Source organism: Nematolebias whitei, chromosome 2 (assembly GCF_014905685.2).
Source record: "Nematolebias whitei isolate Nwh7 chromosome 2, NemWhi1, whole genome shotgun sequence".
Taxonomy (NCBI): Eukaryota; Metazoa; Chordata; class Actinopteri; order Cyprinodontiformes; family Rivulidae; genus Nematolebias; species Nematolebias whitei.
Genome location: NC_056499.1, coordinates 7,531,791 through 7,542,303, shown reverse-complemented (window position 1 = coordinate 7,542,303; position 10,513 = coordinate 7,531,791). Strand labels below are relative to the sequence as shown.

General features: G+C 40.5%; 1 protein-coding gene across 1 annotated transcript in view; it reads left to right on the top strand.

Moving 5' to 3' along the window:
* The first annotated feature begins 804 nt into the window (after window positions 1–804).
* The window catches only part of cdh15 (cadherin 15, type 1, M-cadherin (myotubule)), an 11,614-nt gene continuing 1,905 nt past the window's right edge, over window positions 805–10,513 (top strand). Inside the window, exons 1-12 of the mRNA XM_037692918.1 lie at window positions 805–810; window positions 987–1,068; window positions 1,195–1,400; window positions 3,576–3,731; window positions 3,998–4,142; window positions 6,546–6,727; window positions 6,803–6,931; window positions 8,096–8,278; window positions 9,030–9,274; window positions 9,370–9,506; window positions 9,818–10,048; window positions 10,130–10,353. Of these exons, the coding sequence (XP_037548846.1) occupies window positions 805–810; window positions 987–1,068; window positions 1,195–1,400; window positions 3,576–3,731; window positions 3,998–4,142; window positions 6,546–6,727; window positions 6,803–6,931; window positions 8,096–8,278; window positions 9,030–9,274; window positions 9,370–9,506; window positions 9,818–10,048; window positions 10,130–10,353 (1,926 nt within the window). The remainder of the gene's footprint in view (window positions 811–986; window positions 1,069–1,194; window positions 1,401–3,575; window positions 3,732–3,997; window positions 4,143–6,545; window positions 6,728–6,802; window positions 6,932–8,095; window positions 8,279–9,029; window positions 9,275–9,369; window positions 9,507–9,817; window positions 10,049–10,129; window positions 10,354–10,513) is intronic.

The window sequence follows — 10,513 nt, the reverse complement described above, 5'->3', positions numbered from 1 at the left end:
TTCAGCAGACAACACACCCAACAGAGACAGAGCGCGCTCTTTATTCTGCACAAGTCATCGTTTAACTAAAGGCCCAGACTCCTTGAAGACATGCACATCACCCGCTGCGTTCCATGCTACAACAACTCGTCTTGTGCTGAGAAATGATGGACTTGTAGCCATTTGAGTCCAACCTTAAAGAGTCGGAGCCTTTTTCATGTTGACGAGCTGTGGCTGCCATCTTGAATCAGGTCGACATGAAAAGTTAATCAGCTGTAGACGAACAACCATTATGTTACATCCTGAATGTTTTATTGGAATACACGCATGGGATATTTTGCTAACAGACAGACTTGATTCCATTAATTACTTACAAAGTTCCAAACACATCACATGATCGGAAAACAGTATGTGTGTCAGTCTCAGCTACTACCTCACCAAAATTACCAACTATTGGTCAAACTGGCTGATTTCAACGTTCAGTTCTGTGTGAATGAACTCACACAGATGATTTTTCTTCCTTTGGATTATCCCTTGGAGCCTCAAACACACGAGCTGCGCTGCTGACTGCAGTGAAATCCCAGAGAAAAGCAGGAAGCGACCAAAGGAAACGTGTACATGACCTAACGTGTGCGTGGGTGTGTGCGTTTTGTCGAAGCTCGTGCATGCTTTATGTGTGTGCGTCTGCACTTGGTGTGTGAGAAAACACACACGAGTGTGTGTCTGTGGAATTCATCGTGCAGAGCAGATCTGTAAGGTGATCCCAAACTCCCAGTCAGGTGCAGAGTTGAGGCATAAAGGGGGAATTTGTGAGCGTGAGCGGGAATGCGGGTGGGAAAGCACAAGATCTAAATCCACTGTCGACAGCTGCTGTGTGAGGGTTTCTCATGTGTGTGTGTGTGTGGGGGGGGGGGGGGGGGGGGTAATACAGCCATGTGAGCAATGTGATGAAGTGAAATGAACATAAGTGTTTGTGTTTCCTCATTCTGAGATGAATTTGCACCCAGATCAAACACATCAGACACAAAGTGAGAGCTGAAGCTGCCTCCTCCTCTCTGGACCTCCTCAGCTCTGGACCTCCTCAGAACCGTTAGCATGCAGCCATATAGGCCTCTGGGAGTATTAAAGCTCCGAGGGACGTTAAGCAGCTGCAAATAGATGTAATGGTGTAATGTTTGTCTTCCGTGAGCGAGGCTCTCTGGGGTTCGTGACAAGCATTTCATGTAATCCAACTTATTGTCAACCTTTCATTTTCTCAGGTTTTGAGCTATGTAGAACAAAATGAGGAGGAGCGGCACCCTCTGACTCTTTCCTCGTGGAGAAATCCAAGAAAAGACGGCGTCAGAGTGAAGAGAGACTGGATCATCCCTCAAATCAGAGTGTCAGAAAACAGCAAACAGGTTCCTGAAGACCTCGTCCAGGTAAAACTGTCAGGTCACACGACTGCTGACCCTCTCAGGTGTTGTTCAGATTCTTAGTGCAACAAAAGCATAAAATCATGAGAGTAAAAATAAAATGTGCAAGATCGGGTCTTAAACACACATGACAAGTAGGTTAAAAGTCGTATATCATCACTCAGATACAAACAAACAAACAACCACAGGGAAATCAACATTTTAATAAGTGCACACACAATCCTGGCTTTAAACAAGAAGTCTGGTGTCATAACTGCACGTTACTTTTAATCTGGTAATTGAGTTTGTTTGTTATTTGTGCACTGCAACTGTTTTCATTTGCTACAATTCTGTTTGTTACAAAAACGACCTTTCTGTAACAGACTGCAGCGCAGGGGCGATTCTACAATTTGACCTTTGGGGCGATTAGCCCCCAGTGCTGATGCAACAGGGTCATGGAGAGCCCTCATGCCCCGCTGAGATGGATGCGGCAGGATACGTCATGGATCCGTGGGGAGTTTGGGAGCTGAAGTGTCTTTCCGTTTTGTCTCAGGAGAACGCTGAATATGTTTATATAATTGGAAACATGATAGCAGGGTTTCTGCTTTTTGGCATCCGCGGATTCCTGTGTTATCGGCTGTTGAAGAAGACGGCAGCAGCAGTTTCGGCCATGACAAAACAAGTCTGTGTGAAGGTTTGGTCTGTGCTTCGAGCACTCAAAATCAGCGGATTTACGAGCTAAACCATAAGATGGAAGTGATTTGTGAGAATCGCATGCCGCCTGCGGCTTCTGGGACTCGCCAGCATGTTGGGGACAACCTTGGAGGGGGCTCATAAGCACGGACCAGTGGAATGCCCACAAAAATCTGGCCATTTTGGGATCAAAAGTTCCAGCAGGACTCGAGGCTGACAAGAAAAAAAATCAGTCTGCCTGAAAAAATCAACAACTGTGGCTTATCTGAATCTGACTCCCCCGTTTGGCCTCGAAGCAGGACGACTCATCAAATTTCTCCTGGGACATGTGTAAACTAGCTCTGTCAATCGCAACCCCCCCACCCACCCCCACTCTGGGGACTTGTGTGAAGGCTTATCAGAGCTGTACTGGCTGACACCAACATCTTATCAGGACTATGGACTATCTGAAAATGTTTCATGGACAAATAACGTCTTGTCGTGAAACACATATGTAATGTGTTTATAAATGTGCTGCTGGTAGAGTTTTTGATTAAATCGTGTCCTGATAGGACAAGATGAAGAGATCTTTTTTGTAATAACACTATCCTCTCCTCATGGCCTTTCCCCCTTTTCTATCTAAAAAGTATTCTGAAAAAGGATAAGGGGCCGCGCTCCAGTAGCAGCAGCAACGTGCACTCTGCCCATCTTTCGGACGACTGTACGAACATAATCTCACTGTATCTCGCTTAAAAAGCCACTTTTATTCCCTGGCCTTTAACACTGTGTGATTTGTTCTGATCCTGCGTGTATCCTACAGTGTTAGCCATTTAGGTATTATCCGCTGCTATTTGTAGCTATATTTTTATTTTACTTTATTTTATGTTTTCCTGTCTGCTGTGCTTGTTTGTTTCTATTATATAGCACTTTGGTTGGCCTTGTTGCTGTTTTAAGTGCTCTATAAATAAATTGGTATGGTATCTCAGTACAATGATAATAAAGCTTATTCTGATTCTGATTAAGCAAGTAAATATTGGACAAAAAGTAATTTTTTGTATTATAAAGTCCTAAAATCACAAAAATCTGACTCTTGTTTTCATATGTATGTGTGATCATCTTAACTAAAACCAGGAGTGAAATGAAAAGTATTTACTTCTTTCTAGATTTACATTTGATTTGAGCACCCAGAGCAGGAATAAAACACATGTGGAGCCAAAAGGCTCATCCAGATTTAGAAAGTGAAGCCATGTGGTTCGTCTTCATTTTATTTATTTAAAAGCTTTAATAAAATGGAAACTTTAACAAGGACATCTGAAGTCTGTCATTTACATTAAAATTTTATAAACTGACTTTTTTTGTACAAAAAAAATGATTCTTTTTTTTGAAAAGCGCAAAATATACAAGTAATTTGTCAAAGAAATTACAACAAAATGCTTAAAAATTAGTTTTTGCTGTTAGTTGGAGCCTCAGAAGGAAACTTATAGCCTCGACTTCGTCTTTCCTTCACTGTTTTCTCGTCTCTCTGCTCAGATCAAATCAGACAAAATCTTCTCGGGCGAGGTGATCTACAAGTTAGAGGGGCCGGGGGTGGACCAGGAGCCCAAGAACCTGTTTGAGATCGACGATAAAAGCGGCGTGATCAGGAGCAAGCAGCCTCTGGACAGAGAGAAGTTCCGCAGCTTCACCGTAAGTCGAGGCTGAAGAACAATCCGGTGTCCACAAGCAGAATCTGCACGTGTTAACATTTCTGCCTCACGTATCAATGTGTCCAACACGTCCAGAAGTCAATGCTTCGAGGTTTTTATGTGCGTCCTGAGAGAAACAGGACGTTTCTGGCGGCCCGTGTTGGCTGACTTCACATGTCTAATGCTCTTAGTGGACACTGTGATGAATAAGCTCGTGAGTTCAGCGCATAACTATGAAACATTTCTTGTTTCTGTTTGTGTGAGCAGCTGAAAGCCTTTGCGCTGTCCCCCAGTGGAGAAAGACTGGAGAACCCCACCACCATCGAGATAGTGGTTCTGGATCAGAACGACAACAGGCCCGTCTTCACTCAGAAGCAGTTTTCTGGCACCGTCCCAGAGTTCTCTGTCCCAGGTACGGCCATGAAGTCGTTTTGATTCCCCCCCCCCCCTCGTTTCTTTTAAAACTTGATTAAATCACATTTTCATCTGAGAGTAGATTTCAAGATAAAACAAACAGCGGTCCTTCAAATACGTAAGAATTTCATTCACTGTGTTATTTTTTCTTGTTGTGTCCAAAGCAGCTGATAGTTTAGAAAAGCAAGTCCAACTCGAGTGAGATGACAGCAAAAATAATATTAATCAAAATACTTATTTCTTTTTTAAATACCATCTTAAGGCAAGGTCACTCACTGTGGTGACCCCTGCAGAGCAGCTGAAAGAAAAACTTGCTGTTTTAGCTACTGGGATTTCTAGATGACGTCTTTATGGAATCATTTTATCAAATCTCAAGTATGGCAAAACAAGTTGTTTTCTATTTTTTGCACGGCAGCCTGAGATCATTCTTCCTCAGCACAGTATGGGGTGCTGTTTGTAAAGTTGCACAGTCAAAAATTAACATCAATATTCTGGTTTATTTAGCTTTTAATAAGAAAAAAAAAATTTTTTTTTCAAAGTCATATTTTCACCATGTTATTCATACATTTGTAAATGTCATAGTTACAAACTAAATATTTAATTTCCAAGGTAAATATTTAGTTTATAAACTAATTAACTTGCAAGTTAAACATTTAGTTAGTAAACTAAATACTTAGATGTAAATAGAATATTTAATTTATGCCTATATATTTAGTTATTAAACTAAATATTTTGGTATAAAAATTAAATATTTAGTTTAGCTTAGAAATTCAATATTTAGTTACTAAACATTTAATTCCTAAACTAAATATTTAATTTGCTAACTAAATATTTAGCTCTGACCTAAATATTTAACTAGCAACATAAATATTAAGCTAACAAGTTAAATATTTAACTGGCAAATTAAATATTTAGGTTCAAGGTAATTTTAGCAAATTATTTATTTTGGAAATTAAATGTTTAGTTTGTAAAAATAGGTCCGAGCTAAATATTTAGTTAACAAATTAAATATTTAGTTTACATCTAAATACGTAACCCAAAAGTTAAATATTTAGTTTATACCAAAATATTTAGTTTACTAACTAAATATTAAGGTATATATTAAATATTAAATTTACACCTAAACATTTAGTTTACTAACTAAATATTTAACTTGCGAGTTACGTATTTAGTTTGTAAACTAAATATTTATCTTGTAAATTAAATATTTAGTTGGGACTTGTAACATTTATAAATGTATGAATAGCATGGTGAAAATATGACTTTGAAAAAAAAACCCTACTTTTTCTTATTAAAAGCTAAATGAACCAAAGAAAATTATGCAAATTTTTGGCTGTGCATCTTTACAAACAGCACCCTATAGTACATATCACAAATATTAAGCTAAAATTTGGTGTGGGTGTAGCTGACACTGATTTCCAACACACCAAAGTCCATGCTCAATAATCCACTTGGATTACTGAGCATGGACTTTGGTGTTTTGAACCAGTTTGACATGGCTGTCGACGAGGGAGAGGGCGGGCACCGGAGGAGAGGGTGTGCCCCAGAGGCCATCTTAGCACCAACATAACTGGTTTTCTTCCACTATGAGTAGGCTGTTGGGGGAATATAGGTTTTGTTTGGTGTTTCCTCAGCCTGATGAAGCCTTCTGGATGGAGGGCAAAACGTCTCAGCACAAAAAAAGAAACCGACCAGATGACCTGAATGAACATTGTTGGATTCCCAACATATATTCTGAGTGCTGCTAACAGATCGTACAACATCTTAGTTTAAACTTTGTCATAAAAAAACATACGTGCATTTCTTTACAGAATATGCAGCTACTTTCAGATTAAAACCTGCAGATGTTTGAGCATCCTGTCGATCCTCAGAGCTGCCGAACACGGTTCATAAAAACCACGAATAAAACTAATTTAAATGGATCTGTTTGTTGTGGCAGATGTATGTAAATGCATGACGCGTGATCGATTTATTTTTTACTAACCTTTATTTAACCAGGCAAATCCCACTGAGATCACAGATCTCTTGCAAGGAAGGCCTGGCTCTGAAGGCAGATTAACAACATGCATGTTCTTGTAGTGAGGGAGGAAGCCGGAGAACCCGGAGAAAACCCGCGCAAGCACGAGAAGAACATGCAAACTCCACACAGAAAAGTTGATTACGTTCATGGAAAGAATAACATCTAAATCAGATACTTTGAAGAACACGGATGGAAAATATTTGTCATTCTTAAGTTTTGGCTAGATACTGTCAAAATTGGAGAGCTTATGAGTTTGGAGGCATCTGACCACACAGGAAGTAAACTAAAATGTTGATTTGCATGATTTACTCGAGGTTTTAAAGTCACTCATGTAAAAGCATATTTTATTACTTGATTGAAACTTTGAGTTCTTCTCGGCAGGTACATCAGTGATGTCAGTGTCGGCCATAGACGCCGACGACCCGATGACAGAAAACGCTGCTCTCAGCTACTCCATCGTTAGCCAGGAGAGCATTCCTGCCAACGCCGTCACCAAAACCATGTTCGGCATCAACAACCAGACGGGCACCATCTACACACGAGACGTGGGCCTGGACCGAGAGGTAGATCTGACGCAGGTTAATGCAGACAGTCGGGCGGGGGGTTCTTTTTAAAAAACGCGCTGTGTTCTCTCGCAGGTGGTGCAGGGCTTTAAGTTGAAGCTAAAGGTCGCTGATTTGGGAGGCGAAGGTTTGAGCGGTGATGCTGAGGCCATCATACTCGTGTCTGACATCAACAACCATCCGCCACGGTTCAGCCTCACCTCGGTGAGCCAAACATGAGGGGGGCTTTGAGAAAACTGTGAAGAGAAAACTGACAGCTGCATGACAGCTGAAACTTGTTGGAGAAGCTAAAATTAAAACAAAAGCTAGAGGTGATTGGGAGAAAAAAATTAATGCAAAACCAGCAGAACAGTAGCTAAAAGCTCAAATTAACCGAACAGCAACTAAAAACCAAAAATAACAGAACAATAGCTGAAAACTTAAACCAGCAGTTGTAGCTAAAACAACAAATTGTAGCTAAAAGCTCAATTTAGCAAAATTTTAGACTGAAGCCAAAACTTGCAAAATATTTGCCAAAATGTGAAAACTAGTAAATCGGTAACCAAAAACTAAAACCAGCAGGACAGCAGCTAAAAGTTAAAATGATCAGAACAACAGCTAAAAGATTTATACAACAGAACTGTCGCTAAAAAAGTGAAGTGTGCAAAACAGTAGCTAAAAGTTAAAACAACAAATTGTAGCTAAACTCAAATGAGCAAAATTGTAAATTGAAGCCAAAACTTGCAAAACATTTGCCGAAATGTGAAAACTAGTAAACTGGTATAAAAGCTAAAACCAGCAGGACAGTAGCTAAAAGCTAGCATTACAGAACAGCAGATAGAAGCTAAATTAAATGACCGAGATATTAGCTAAAAGTTAAAACGAGCAAAATGATAGCTAAAAATTAAAACCAGCAGAATGGGTAACAACTGAAACACCAGAAGAGTAGCTAATAGCTACAACAGTACAGTAGCTAAATGCTACATCTATCAGAACTGTAGGTGCAAGTTAAAAAAAAAAAAAAAACTATGGTGATGTAGATATCAAGAGGAGCCTATCCTGCATTTCTATGAGGAAAAATATGGCATTAAAATTAAATTGTTTAATCATCATATCATCCTAAGCAAGCTGAGCATTCCCATAAATGGGTGAACTAGCTGAAACTATGCTAAAGTAGTTAGACCAACAACAAAACAAATAAATAAATAAAAATAACAGAAAAATCACAGATTGGGATAGTTGTACCTTGGAAAAGCTTGGAAAACAGCCAGCGCTGACATAAATACAGATGTTTAAAGAGCATCACTCGTTGTTTTGGTTCGTTTTGTAAAATAAAAATCAATTTGTTGGACCAAAGTAAATCTGATGATCTGTGTTTTCTGCATTTAGTACAGCATGACAGCAGAGGAGAACGTGTTCGGCGTTGAGATCGGCCGAGTCAACGTGACGGACAGAGACGACCCTGGAACGAGAAACTGGGAGGCCAAATACGCCATAACCAACGACCCTCAGAGAAACTTTGCCGTCAGGACGGACCCGGACACAAACCAGGGGGTTCTGACAGTGATACGGGTACAACTGTGCTGATCGTGGCTGTTTCTGTAGAAATACATGTATAAAATGCAGATTCATGTTCTATATTTGGTTTTTTTTATTTATTTATTGCCCTTTAGATACAATTTAACAGCTGACAAGAAGGTTTGAGATTAAAAAATTGACTTTTTAATATGTGATCAGATTTACAACTTTGTTTAATTTCATGCAATTTCTGAAGAAGTTTCAATTTTATTTATACCATTTTTTTTTCAATTTAGACAGTTATTAACTTGTTTTTATGTTACAAACATAAAAACAAGATAATTTTTAGGACTGTTCAGCTCATTTACACTTTAAGCTGCTTGAAGATGAAAAGAAACAAATTATAGTAAATGTAAAGGCCTAGAAAGAAAAATGGCTGAATGCTTTCTGTTTACAACAAAACAAACGTCGTTTTTGTGCTTCAAGAACTAAATCATGGGATCTTAAAACATTTACAGATCAGATCCAACAATCCACTGAGGTTGACTGACAGGTAGCACAAGATCCCTTAAATGTAGTTAAATGTTTGTTTTTATTTTATTTCAGTGGAGGCTGTCAGAGACTAAATACTGCCACCTAGTGGTTTTACTTCAAACTGCAAATGAATAAAACAGTTTTAATTCTCCTTTGCTGTATTTTACTTAAATAATTAGTATAGTTTGGTCATTTTTCTTTATAAATATTATATAAATCTTCCTATATTTTGGATTTAGAGCAAACAAATGTTTTTCTTGTTCTGTTGCAGCCTTTGGATTATGAAGGTCAGAGAAGGTACACCCTGTCTCTGACCGTGGAAAATCTCAGTCCTCTGAGCAACAAAGCTCCCAACTTGTCCCTGAGCTCCGCCACGGTGGTGGTCACTGTCGTGAACAAGAATGAAAGTCCAGTTTTTAAAGAGAACCCCGTCTGGATCGAGGTGCTGGAGTCTGCGCCGCCTGGAATCCTCCTGAAAAGCAACCTGGCCTCCGACCCCGACCATTCCGAGCTCAGGTACGACCCACGGAGTGTGGTTAAATGTAAAAAATGCTTTTCATTTCTCTTCCCCAAACAAACGGTGGGATGATTCCCTGTTGTTTTTGTGCTAGATATGAAATCAGTAAAGATCCTGAGGGGTGGCTGGAAATCAACAGAGACACGGGAGACATTGTGTCAAAGAGAAGATTCAACATGAAGTCTCCACATGTCAGAAACAACATCTACACAGCTGCTGTCACCGTCACAGGTCAGTTCCTGTGACATTTCAAAGAAATCTATCAGCATCTAGCACAACTGTATTCAAAAGTTTAAAACATTTTAATTGATCTGGAATGATTCTAAAAATCTAACGCTCTCTTGTCTTCAACGTAACGTACCTTTTTTAACATTGTGTTCATCTACTGTTTGTAAAGGAAACTGACATTCAGGTTGAGTTTATGTAGAAATAAAGAAAATAGACTTTACAAACTTTTATGCAGTAGCTGCTTTTGTGCACTTCTGCTTGACAATAACAATAAAACCTGCTGAGACGTTCTGCGTGCGTGTTGGCCCGTTCAGACGCTGGTGGATTATCCAGCACCGCTGCAGTGAAGATCCTCCTGAAGGAGACCAACGACTTCCCCCCTCAGCTCGTCCCTCTGAGCGGCTCCGTGTGCAGCCGCTCCAGCAGCGCCAACGCCGGCCTTTTTCTGACTGCCGTGGATGAAGACCACGCTCCACATTCTGCTCCCTTCACTTTCAAATTCCACGATGACTTGTCCTTCAACTGGACTCTCCTTCATGTCAATGGTAGAATCAGTATTCCACACGGAGGTGGTCACCGAGTGTTTTTCTGCCAGAACACAGTTCTCACGCTGCCTCTTCCTTCAGACACCCACGCTGTGCTCAGGCCCGCCGTAGAGCTGGAGGCCGGAGAGTACGCAGTGACCGTGTTGGTGACGGACTCCGGCGACCCTCAGCTGGGTGCTTACGCTCAGGTCAACGTCACCGTGTGTCCGTGCGACTCATTCGGGGACTGTAAGTCCAGGGCCGGGGCTCTCCTAGGCTCCAGTGTGGGAATCAGCGTCATGGCGCTCTTCATCATCATCGCTTGTGTTGCCCTTCTAATCGGTAAATTTGATCTTTAACGTTCTTCATTCGACACGAACGGTTAGCTGCAGTGATACGATGAGGTGATGATGTCCGCAGTGCTCTTCCTCCTGGCTGTGGCTTTGGCCTCCTGTGGAAGACGCCACCACATAAAGAAAGGAACCG